A 13,377-nucleotide genomic window follows, 5' to 3' on the forward strand; every position below is an offset into this window, starting at 1 on the left:
TAGTTCAAAATTGGGCATCATCAGCTTCACTAGTATCCATTTTAAAATGAGTGTCTACCATTCATCCCCAAATCAACTTTTCACAGCTTTATTTGGGTACGCCCTCCACATATGAAAGCAATGAAATTTTACTGAAAAACATGTTCTTAAGCTAACAGCAGAGAGACATAGCTTGTCAGCAGTTCGAGGAGAAGGCAATGGCATGCAGGAAAAGAGCCAGACCAGAGACACAAAGCATGGTACCAAATCCACCTTTTGCAACTATGGCAAATGTCCTTTTTATCACAGTACACCATTCCTTAGTGAAGGGCAATACCCTCCACTGAGCTGTCTCTGTCACAGAGAAAACGTGCAGAATTGTATCTCCAGTCAGCCATCCCTGTCAATGTAGCCTCAAGCTGTTTTAAAAATACAACTGCCCCCCCTTCTGGCCAACAAGGACTCCCGAAAGCGTTTTGCAAGACATTTCAGGCTAATTTTCAAATGTAATTTAGTCTATAGAAGTTAATTAGGCTTGTTTTAGGATATAAACTTTCAGCCAAAGCTCAAAACTTCCAGTAAGTTTCAGAATATTTTTACATTTATTTAGAAAGAAAAAGGGAAAAAAAAAGATTTTTCTTTGCTCAATGAAATGCTAAATTCTGGGCTAAATATGTTTATTCATCAATTACTTGAGGTAACGGGAACAGCTCTGATGGAACGAAGCAATGGTTATTATTTGATATCTCAGGACCAGGCTTCCTGTGACCTTCCAGACCTTCAGAGCTGACTTGGTCAGGAGTGGTGCCAGCTCAAGGCACTGAAAATCACTGACAGTGACATCCATGCAGTGCTGTGCCATCACAGGGGAATGCTGTTGGACTCAGACTGTGCACAGTTGCCTTAGGTAGCCAGTCCCCATTTAGGTGGTCAGTTCACAGATAATGGTGAGGTATGACACCACGCATCAACTTAAGGCTTGGAAGGAAGACTAGTTAATGGAGGGAAATTTTTGAAATATAAACATTCTAATGATGACTGCTTTTTAAGTGACTTAGAAATAAATCTCACAAACCATACAAACACCCATTTATGTGCCATCCAGATAACAGCATTCAGTGTGAGGACCCGGTGCGGGAAGCTATGAATGAGGAGTAACACACCACTGCTGTGCAAGCCCAGTCTTTCCATTCAGGGAGAGCATTCTTTAGGAATTCTTTAGGGACAGATTCTTTAGGAAAGCAAACTATGCCTTTCCTCCTCTCTATCTTGTCAAGGGAAATTTTATTTCAGCATATTTCCTATTTACTTTTCCAGATGCTGAGATACTGAATAGGAATGTATAAAGGCTATTTTCTAATTACTTCAAAGTGACGCAGTAATAGACAGGATAGAAAACTCCTCCATGAGCACTTTCCCAGTTTAGTGAAGCCTCATGAAAATTCAAAGCAGAAATGTAAACCTAAACAACACTGAAAGACACCATTTACATGTTACATATTTCATACCAGGTTGTTTTTGTTTTTGTTTTTGTTTTCTGTTTTTTTTTTGTTGTTTTTTTGTTTTTTTTTTTTGTTTTTTTAAGGGAATACTAGCTAACAAGAGAAGTATCACTCATTTGGGAAAAAAAAATCAAAAATCATAACATAATTCTGTACTACAAAGTTTGATACTGGTGGACAAAGTATTGACAGACTCTGTCCTCACAGTCAACACATTGCTAAGTAGTTGCACTGAATTGCTTAAAAATGGCGAATCTGAGGTTTAAACCAAAAGGATGGGTATTCATGTCAATTAGACATATCTGCAGTACTATGAAATTGTCTGATCTGTTGTCCTTCATACCAGTATAGTTAATATTAGCCTGTCCTGTGAATTTCTCCTCTCTTTGTAATTTCTACAGTTCCTCTACATGAAAAATTAAGTTACAAAAAATTGAAGTGTCAAAATACCTGATTAGTTATCTGTTGTTGCAATTTTTCTCCAGATGCTGAAAGAGAAAGAAAATAATTAGTTTGCACATATTTTAATGAATATGATAATGTACACACATAACAAACACTGTAAAGTCAAGAACAAAAAAAAAATCAAACATTGTAATTAAGAAGTAGTGTTTAACACGAACAAATGATTTTAAACTTATAAAAGGAAGTCTAAAGTTAAAGAAAAAAAAAACAAGCTCCTCTTAAGGAAACTGCCATAAAAGTAAGATTGAGATAGATATCCAATCTTGTTAATCTGGTACCCCACAAGGAATTGCAACATACAAAACGAAGGCGATAAATTTCAAATACATTCTATGAAGCTCTTAATTAATGTTTTGAGATGTACTACTGCGCGTATATGTGCCTGGAAGACTGGTAGCATCCAGCTCAGGATTTGAGCATCAGAGAAGAAAAGCAGCTTCTGCTGTTAACCTGAGATAAAATTACGTGCCTGTGTCATGACTGAGGTTAGGCGCCAGCTGGCTCAAGGGAGAAATTCTATCCTGATAATATCCCCAAAGTGGTGAGTTGAGTTACGGTCTCGCTCCCTCATCCTGGCCTTCTTCTGCAGCGTCCTTCAGCGTACTCCTGAAGACATGATCAAAGCCTAGAAAGAACATTGCTTTCCTAGAGCCATCTGGGACGCTAGTAGTAGTGACATCTCAAACCTTGTCTTTCCTTTTAGATCAAACAGGACAGTAATTTTGCCTCATTTACCATTCCCATGCACTATCTGTCAAAAGGGCAGCTGGTATCAATTACCCTCCCTTTGCTACTGGAGACTATCCACACGTATCTGGGAAAATCAGGAATTTCGCACTGACCTATCCAGCTAGGCTACATGTACCCACAGTGTTTTTTAAGTAATAATGATAGGACACTGTTTATAACCTGTCAGTATCACTATTAACTGTCAGGAGAGCCTGTTTCTGCTTAGCACGGATGGTTGCCTCTTTCAGCACTGGAAATGATACTCCATTTCAATGGAGTTTCTTTGCATTGATGTGTGTGGCACAAGATAGAAGTTTTAAAAGGAAAAGAAAATATTTTAAATGTTAGAACACACTAATAATTAAAGGAAAATGTTCTTCCCTACTGGTTGCTGAGAATTCTTCAATTTTCAAGGAAAGCATTATAGACAATTTAGATAAAGAAAATTACTTCAGGCTATATTATAAGATTGTCTCTTATGATAATTATTTCCTGCCTGCTTCTGTTGTGTTTTTGTTTGCTAATAAATAAATAAATAAAAACTTTTTTTTTTTCTCAAAAAGAAAAAAAAATCACAAAAAGCCCACATAATTTATAATTTAGGGGAGAATTTCCAAAATGTATTCCCTTGTACACTGAGATCATCTTTGGAATTAATGGAATTTTATCATGTAACTAATTTTTAACCAAATAGATTGTTGGTAATAGAAGATTAAAGGAATTTGTGTTTTTAGCATTCTGTAATGATATACAAGTTGCTAGGAAAGCACAGCATTTGAAATCTCTGGTTAGATCAACACTATTTTGCTCAAAGGTTTGTGGACTTTGAATACTGATGCTTTCCTGTTTCCCAGTACATTTGTTTTTAGGCTATTTTGATTCACTTTAAAGGAATTTTAATAACTTTCTGTTGACAGCATGGACAGCTGGTCTTGAGAATTAGTGAAAATTCACTTGCTGACTGAGGAAGGAAGTGACATCAATGAGTTTCTAAAGTCAGCCCAGAGGGAAAAGTGCACTCCGTGAGAGTAGCCTTTCATGCCATTGTATTGCCAGTGATGCCTCAAGATGCAAATTGCATTATCAATCAAACTTGTGGTTTCTACCTCAAGCAAATATAAAAATGGACACAAAGACTGGGAAAGACCTGCCTGGCCACTTTTGACATAGCTAAGGAAAAAGTGAAGATGAATTTGTGTATTTTTTTTCCCCCAATTTAAATACGACAGTATCAAGGAGAAGGCAGTTGCTTAAGTGTCTGCACGATATACCAGCAATGATGACATGGGTTAAATAGGACAGAGATTGACTAGGCTGTTAAGGACAGGAGGGAGATCAAATTCAAGGTCAACAGCAAATTGAATACTGTGTTCTCCATTTATTCACTAGATGATCCTTGTCCTCATCATGAAACAACTACATGAATTTGGCATAGTCAGCAGTTACGCTCAGAAGAGGCCAAGATCCATAGTAACAGAGATGCTGCAAATTAGGGTGGAAATACATTGGCACCATTATTTCAGGAAGTCTGCAAAGTCCTGATGTGTCCTGTACTTTTGTTTTAAGGTGAAGAGCTACAAAAAAAGTGGAAAAAAACATGAACACATGAAACAACGCCTTCATTTTCCTTAGCATGAATAGTCTTTTATTTCCCCCTTCCTCACTGTAATAGATCATCATTAAGTTTAAAATGGACATTCTTTCAAAAACAGCAACTACTAAATAAAAATATTCCTCCAGAATTCAGCTTAAAAATATTTTTACATATGTATTTATTTTTATTTTATTTTATTTTTTTTTAGAGGCACAACCTAGTAACACCTACAACACTGAAAGGTGTTCAGGCTTTCAGCTGTCAAAGTAGGGCAGTAGAAGGTGTTGTCATTGAAATAACCAACATTTTGTCTGTCCTGCTTTTTATTTTGTTTTTATTTTAAAATGACTTTTAGAATGACTAGTCACTAATCTGTGTTTTACCTAACTTACCCTTAACTTTGAGAAGGATGTTTCTGTTTAGGTGCTTTGTTATCACTCTGGCTCCGTTAGAGAGAAAGGTCCAAATCCAAAGGACACAAGGCAATGGGACACCAATTAAACCAGAACTGGCAGAACAGGCCAGGCAGTCCCAGAGGTAACACCTGCATTAGGCTCATGACATTCATATAATTCTTGAGATCTGCCAGATGTTTCATTACCCATAGACCTTCAACACTAAATTCAAAATTTACAACAGCTTTTCCTGAGCCACTGCAGTGAGACAGCAGCTCGTACAAGATGAATGGATGCATGAACATCAAACTAATTGGGGAATTTACTGCCATCTGGAAATTTATAAGGAAGTTGCTCAGCTGGTAGTCAGTGTAGTCCAAGAGACATGTCTTCTGCAATGTGAATGGGTTGTTCTTAGCCTGTGCTTCTCCTGAAACTTTTTTTTTTCTTCCTACATGTCATCAGACAAACTGTTTCTAACTCAGCTCAGGAGTGCTATTTGACCAGCTATCTTGACAACGCAAGCATATCAAACAGTCTCCATCATAGACAACTACACTCCACTGATGTTTTGAGTCAGAAGACATGTATTTACCAGCACAAACTGGAATTCTGAGGACTTGCTGAGGCTCTGCTCTCCTGCCCCTCTAACTGAAGCTAAACTGGTACAACTGAGACAAAACATTTGTTGAAACCCAAAACTGGAGAAATAAACCTCTCCAAAATAATTTTTAGTGATACTTTTTTTTTTTTTTGGTCTCTCCAATCACAAAAAGTGTGAAGCACTACCCTTATGTGGTTTTAGACTATTTACATAAATGGCTTTCTTGTGTTGTCCTCAAGCTGTATCATTTTAGAAAAAAAAAAACTTACAGCAAACATTCTTTAAAAGATTTATCTGTATTTCCATCTACTAATTAGTACACTGATTCCTGCTTCCAGAGCAAGGTGGATTTTTCAATGTTTTGCTTACTTGTTCTTGCAATATGGAAGATTACCTTACTGAAAGGAACAGAGTACATTTTCCAATGTAACTGACCACTGTAAGACACAAGAGCATGTCATAATTGATGCTGTCACAAGGAACTGCAACACCAACTCCTCAGCCTTACGCTCCCAACCTACTCAGAGAACAGTGCGTAATTATGCACACTGTGCCCTGCTTACCTCCATACAAAGGAATGTGATATTTGTGCAGGTTTACAGATTAATCTGCTGTAATTCCTTTTAATGTTAAACTACTTCCAGCTCAAATATAATTAACATCACCAGGTACAAAAGATTGATTAGAAATATGAGCACACTCCAACAGAACAAATAACAGCTTGATGCTGTTTCTTATGTTCAAATAGTTGGATACATGAGGAATTATGACAGCATGTTTGTTCCCTAAGTATATAGCAAAAGAAAGAAAAGTTTCATTTCAAAAGGCAAACGACTACTACTGCATTTAATTAGAGTGTAAAATTCCTTAAATACACAGATCTGACAATTTATGTGACGTGACTGCTACAAGTCCTAGCAACAAAGGATTTCTTTTTTTTTTCTTCCCCAAAATCAAATCCTAATTTATTCTTTAAACAAGAGGGGGACCCTCAGCCTTGCCTTGAAACAATCATATTCATAATCTGAAACAGCCATATTCACATAGCTATGTGGGGAACAGCACTACAAGGAAATCAGTTTTGAGGAGAGAATTTGATATTCTAATATCAATTTAATTTTGTTTTTCCAGTTCGTGACAGAAACACTAACAGCTTTGGATTTTACTTTATTTTTATAGACCTAAATAAACACATATGCAACCTATTTTGTTATGATCCATGCCCCTTTCATTACTGGTTTCCTATCCTACTGGAGCAGTGAAAGGAAACCAAACCACTTATTTCTGACAAACTTTTGCAGCAATTTCTAATGGCGCCAGAGCCTGAAGAAGAAACACTCAGATTTAGTTTTCTGACTTTTAACTGAGGAGGTGTGGCACTAACAGATTATCTTCTGACAGAGCCTGCAATTTGGCATACAAAGATTTAAATATTTAGGACAAAATCATACATTTCCTATAAATTAGCTGCAGAATCTCCAGGACTTGTAAGCCACACAGCTCCTTCAGATACACATAATATTTTCCTCCTAATATGGAATTTGGAAAACTAAAACTTACAGCATTGCCTTCAAAACCTAGTTTTGATTATTTTTGCGCCTCTGTGATAATTATGCAACTGAATATGATTACAGTGGCCTAAAATGTATTAATCACATCTTCATGGTATTGCATAATCCTCAGCTGTCACAATGCCAACTCATAAGTTGCCCTGGCAGTAGGAAACATAAAAAGAAACTCAAGTTGATACTGATTGAAGAAAATGAAGGAAAGTTGGCCATCTCAAAACACTGAAATTCTCACAGCATTCCAAGGTCTCCCCAGTTAATTTTTCATGATTACTTTTGATACGAAAACAGACCTTTAATTGTCAGTCTCTAATAAGGATGCAGAACTGTTCTCTTGGAGGTTCAAATGACCCTGGGAAACTAAACATTTACGCAAGTTCCAGTAGTCAAAAGTCTTGTGTTGATTAAAATACACTGTTCAGTTTCCACCTAAAAAATTCAAAACAAAGAGAAACCCCAAATGAAAAAAAAAAAAGTTCCTGGTCTGATAAAGAAACATTAATTTTAATTTAATTTTAATTTTTTTTGAGGACCTTCATTCATTAATTCTGTGCATAAGAAAAGATGGAAGGGTGCAATATAAATATATTCTTGAGCCTGATTCTGCATTGGCAAACACTGTATATCTGTACTTATGGCAAGGAAACATGAGAAAATAAGTTAAAAATCTGGCGTTTTACCTCATCAGCACTGACAAATATTTTCAAATGATACCAATTTGCCAGTACGTCCACTAAAATAATTAGTAGGCAGGCCTGTCTAGCAGTTTTCTCCTAATTTGTTGCTTTGTATTTCTGGCAAAATGGAAAGTAAAGGTTTGTCACCTTGTTCCTTTAAGGATGGAAGATTTGAGATAATGGAAACATGCCAGACGATGTATTTGGTTTTAAGATCAACATGATATTGATATCATGCTTTGGACGGTTTCCAGCTCAATGTAGTATATTTATTTTGAATGCCTATTTGGCATTCATCCTGTATCCAGCAACAAGAATAGTTTGTTTCAATTTTGTTTTACAGCTCATTATGCAACTGCTTTGAAATGCTTTCTTTTTTATCTAACTACTTCACAAGGTTTTCCGATTCCTGCTCTCCTAAGGGACCAAATGGAGCAAACTATGGAATCTTACTCATCTGCAATTAGGCAGACAAAATCAGTTACTTATGGCTTAGCAGATGCATTTCCTCAAACTCCATCACAGAGTGTTCCAAATGACAGGTAGAAACTGCCTCAGTTCTCACACTGCATGGGCCATCGCTTTTTCATTTTCATTGCTTTTTCAATCAGATGGACCACCAGCCTCCACTTTCATATTGCTAGGTATGTATAGTGCTTTATATAGTGATCATTTAGAGCATAGATCACCATCTGTTAAAATGTCTCTCTGACTACACTCCACTGTTGAGCTCAATTGCTTATGCGATCATCTTCCACTAAGTGGGTTTCTGGGCTTTGACACAAAACAATCTGTTTCCACCCGTCAGCTGGTCCATTGCAGCTTCCTATGTTAAGGCTCTTTTTTTTTTGTGTGTGCTAAATGAGAGATAGTTGCCCTTGACTTCTTTCCACCGAAGGGAAACTATCTGGCATTTACTATGCCAGAACCAATCTAAGAGCTGTCATGAAGGAAAAGACCATGAAGAGTAACTAGTGCATGCGTGTACATACTCATGGACCCCATGCAGAAATACAGCCATGGACATACTATTGCATCTTTAACATATCCTGTTATAGTGTTAGGCAGTTGAAGCTTTGCATTGCACTGACAGTAGGGCTAAAACATTGCAGGAGTTTGGATTTGGTTTTGGTTCCTGCCTGGTTTCTGCTCACATTAAGAACATATGGCTGTCCCCACCCAGACAAGGAATGTGACCACAGTTGAAAATTTTAGTCAAATTAACTATTTTGAGGCAAAGCCATATGGACTCGTGACGTTCAGTGTGGCATACATTAGAGAAGGTCAGCTGCTGGTCTTTCACTTGTAGTGAAAATGAGTGAAAGTACAGCTGTGAAGCATACCATGCCCATCCAATCTTAATTAGAATGGTCTGGAAATCGTATATGAAGATGAAGGCACCAGTACCAAAGGCAAGCAGCACACAAAGTTCAACATAGTTACGCACACAGAGCCTCTTTTTTTCCTTCTGCTTCCTTTTTTTTTTTTTTTTTTTTTTTTTTTTTTTTTTTTGACTCACCTGCTAGGATCATTGCACCACAAACATTAGAGCTACAAAGCTTCTCTGGTCTGAATCAGAAGCAGTGGCATGAAAGACAAGCATGCAGCAAGCCCAAACAGGGGTGGAAAAATCCAACTTCTTGGCACTAATTACAAAGTAGAGTCCCACAGCAAAGTCTCCATGGGAAGCTTTAGTCTACAGTTTCTGTATTTCAGAAATAAAAAAGATGAATTGTCTATACAACATAAGGCCAGGAAGTGACCAGTGGTGATGAGAGCAAATATTCTTTCAATTTACTACTCATTCTGAGTTATGCCTACATAAACAAACTGTACTTTGAATCTGCCATGTTTCTTTGTTTAAGGTCTAAATATGCCACTCTAAGGCACGCTCTTAGCACATTGGCCTCAAATAACTTCACTGAAATTATTCAATTTCAAAGCAAAATATTCCCCAATGAGAATGCAACACTTACAGAAAGACAGCGCTCACATTTGTAAGGAAGGTTACATGCATGAGAATTTGCAATTAATCCATGACTGAAGAAAGATGGGGTTGGGGATGGAGGATAAGGTGAAATAGCCCTTCGAAATAGAACCTTAACAACTGGAAAACTAAAAAATTATCTACAGGATAATTTTATAGTGAGAGAAAATTAGGAGGAGAAAAGAGAAAAGAAACAAAGCTCAAATATAACCTTTCCTTATACACAGCTCTGCATTTAGATTGGTCAGATTCAAAACAAAAAACTGCAGTAATCAGTGAGCTGCAGCGAGTACAAATTTATCTACGTTTTGTATAACTAGAATATGACCTTTCACGACCAACTCTAGAGCTTGAATTCAGCTATAGTTATAGGAAGCCATTTGTTAAAGGTCACCTATGACTGAGAATATAATACGAATCCAAGATGCACACAGGTTCAGGTTTGTGCTACTCATAAGAAGTTGGGGAGAGAGGAGGGTGGGAAGCTCAACCACTGCTGCAGATTTGGTTCTCAAATGGATTTGGATAGTTTGACAACACTGCTTAATCAAAGTAGTTGATTTCTGATATGTGAACTATTACGAGAATACACAGTTTTAACATTTGCCATTTCTGACTACATTACTGAAATGTTACCAAATAAAGTTATATTACCAAGTAAGACTACTTATTTTCTTATTGTAATTTGAGTCAACTCTCGGTGACTAGAGCACTGTAAAACCTCTTTTTCCCACAGTTTCTCCATCCTTTGAAAAGATCACTCAAACTCAGTTATTATTGCTAGAAAGAAGTAAGATTCTCAGGTTGACATAGGAGTTCAGAGCTAAATTAAACAGCTATACCTGTCTTTCTACATAGATAGCTTTATTTGTTGTTTTATTTTTATTATTATTATTTTATTTTTAAAGATAGTGAAAGGGTAATATTTTAAGGAGTTCCTTGAAAGAAGAGCCCATATTGATGTACAAGCAAACCTTAACAGGAAAATCTCCTCAGACATATAAAAAACATTTCAGCCATGTTCTCTGAATATGTTCTTCAAACATGACAATTCAAACTGTATCCTCCATATTGGAATGAGAGTGGACTAGGAAAAAAAGTTATATAATAATCTATGCATAGAAGTCAAAGAAAATTCACATGAGAGAGCTATTTATTCAGAATTTTATGAGACGAATAATCCAAAATCAACTCTGATGCCCAGTCTGCAAAGAATATAATACTGCTACATTAAACCATATTTTGGCTTTTGAAAAACAAACAAACAAAAACCTTGTATGCTTAATGTCTTTAAAGACAAACCTGCAGCTCGAGCTTGTAATATGCCCTACCACTAACTTTCTCCAGCCAAGTAGCAACTGAGCGTATATTGCATGTACACTAATTGCAACCACCTCCTTTCCTGCAGGTGAAACACCCTGATGCTCCAAGCCTTACAAACAGCACCATACTCTGCTTTGGCAGGAGGCTTTTGCTTACTTTAGAAATCTCCACTGTTACTCCCTCTAGATGCTATCCTTGCTGTGCCAACTCTGGTATTGGCAGTGCTCAAAAGTGGGAAGAGGCAGGGGTGATGAATCGAGTTCAGGTGGAGAAATAATTACGAAAACTGATCTCACATATGCCACCGAAAACATGGTTAGATGTTTTCTTTTAATTAAACAGAGACTAAAAATAACAGCAGTAAGGTAGCATCCAGTGCCCAGAAACTGTGAGGTACCCCAACTGCGACAGCCTAAATGATGCAGTGTATCAATTTGATCTCTCAGGCAGAGGCTAAGGAGTTGTTCTTAGGTAGAGTGCACCTTTTTCACACACAGAAGGTAAACTCTCAGGTGGGCTTTAAAACCACATCTGCAGGTTTTGCACACACACGTATTTTCTGTCCCCCCAAAATAATACTGCTGCTTACAAAGCTTTTGTGTGTATGCATATGGTCCTAATACCTTGGTCCAATTTGCATCTATAAAATGTGCAGGTGCAGTTTTATGGAGACCTACGAGAAGAACATGACCATACAGCATACTATTTACATAGCAGCCCTCAGAAAACACACTAAGTAATCTTCCCATTTGTCACTGTAGGATGTAATGTGCATAATAAGGGGAGGTAGAATTTTACAACTAAAATCACAATGGCTGACGGACTAATTTAAGAGACAAGTCTACGCAGTCCTGGTTTGCAGACAATGGGTATGCATTATTACTGACAGCAGTGACAGTACACCAAACTGAGGGCAAGATTAATGCATCTTCTGCAAGGGCAAGAAAGTGTAAAGAACTCTTTCAGAATTCCTAAGTAATTAAATTAAAATATATTTTTATGAATGAAAAAGCTCACCACTTTTACATATTCCACATCTCCCCAGTGAACTGTATTCTTTTCCAGGCATTTAAAAAAAAAAATTCCTGTGTGCCTGACATGAATCAGCAATGTGAATTACTGACCAAGTAAGCTTCAGCAAGTGCTAAGTGACATATTCATAATATGGTACCATTATTCACATGTAAATTACTACTTTCTACTGAACTGAGCACTCAGGATGAGACATTTCTCTTTCCTTCTGGCAGGGGAACTCAGTCAATATTGTGTCTGATTATCAACAAAACTTAACATACTATTGGCTTACTGCTAACTGCAGGGGCAAGGTCTTCCTGTATTTCCACAGATTAAGGAAAAAAGGCATATTTCTATTTAGCCTATTATTACTTTTTTTTTTTTTAATAACTGATTTTTTTTTATATAAAATCTAATTAAATAATGTGAATAGAAATACAATGGCAACATGGAAAAATTCTCTTCAGATTAGAAAGTATATTGGACTAAAGCCACTCCAACTGATATTACTTAAATAGTTTGTGAATAGTAAAATATCCAATTTTATAGGGCTGAATTTCATGCCTTGTAAGGGATTTAAAAAAGAAAATGTGATAACTGAGCATTTCACACACACCCCAATAACTTTTGGGCATCACAAACATATTGACCTTCTGCTATAATTAAAGTGATTTGTATACTTTGGATTGTTTACAGTATAAAGGCTAGGTGCAAGTATTGCAGGTATAATGAGGAACAAATCTTCAGAAAAATTAATTTTGTGTCCTTATGTTGCTGATAGGGAGTGAAAGGAGTGAGCAGCATTTTTAAATAGATAGTTAATTAGGTATATAGGTGGAGACTCTGAAACAGCAGAGCTGCAAACAACTCAGAGTTTAAGATTTCTTCTGTTCATACAAACATATCAGTAATGTCCGTACTTTCAACAGTCCACATTTTTTGCCCCCTTGGTTACAGACAACCATCTCCCAGAATCACAGAAAAAAATACAGACACGTACAGTTCCTACTACATAGCCTGAAAGTCAAGTCCAATACAGTAAAAATTACAACAGTCTCAATCACTGCAATAATGGAAACTGGGATCATTTCCATTAAAGCCAAGGTCTTTGCTGGAAAAGGAAAACCAAACAGCATCACACAACCATCTCCTAATATTCAATATACAAATGATCTTAGTAAAATTACCCCTTGAGACAAATTACAGACCCACAACTTTTCTTAGTGTTTGGTTTCATGACTGGTCTAAACTGCTTCAAGCCTGGCAAAAATAGAGAGTACTTTTGCCACAGTGACGTGCTTTTCCTCCTCCATTACGACAGTACTAGTGGCCTTGCATTGTGTGGTCAAGACATATCACAGACCCAAATCAGCTAAAAATCCTCATCTTACTTAATAGGCTGATTTTTGATCATATCAGCTCAGAAAAGCCACATGGGCTGTATGGACGGAGATGCATGGCTGGGGATGACAGCCGGGGCAAGGAGAAGTCCCCTTCTGAGGAAACTCACATGTGGATCAGCATAAACCTGCTGTAAATC

The 13,377-nt window shown here is 37.0% G+C and overlaps 1 protein-coding gene across 7 annotated transcripts in view; it reads right to left on the reverse strand.

Moving 5' to 3' along the window:
- Positions 1–13,377, reverse strand: part of CHST9 (carbohydrate sulfotransferase 9) — a 97,096-nt gene that overhangs the window by 15,782 nt on the left and 67,937 nt on the right. For 5 of the 7 annotated variants that reach the window (XM_072034631.1, XM_027452191.3, XM_027452189.3 and 2 more), the window contains exon 3: positions 1,932–1,969. In XM_072034631.1, the coding sequence (XP_071890732.1) occupies positions 1,932–1,969 (38 nt within the window). Of the gene's footprint in view, positions 1–1,931; positions 1,970–2,273; positions 2,362–13,377 lie in introns of those variants that run through there. The other 2 variants (XM_021269572.4, XM_021269567.4) reach the window with 1 other exon arrangement.

Source organism: Anas platyrhynchos, chromosome 2 (genome assembly GCF_047663525.1).
Source record: "Anas platyrhynchos isolate ZD024472 breed Pekin duck chromosome 2, IASCAAS_PekinDuck_T2T, whole genome shotgun sequence".
Classification (NCBI taxonomy): domain Eukaryota; kingdom Metazoa; phylum Chordata; class Aves; order Anseriformes; family Anatidae; genus Anas; species Anas platyrhynchos.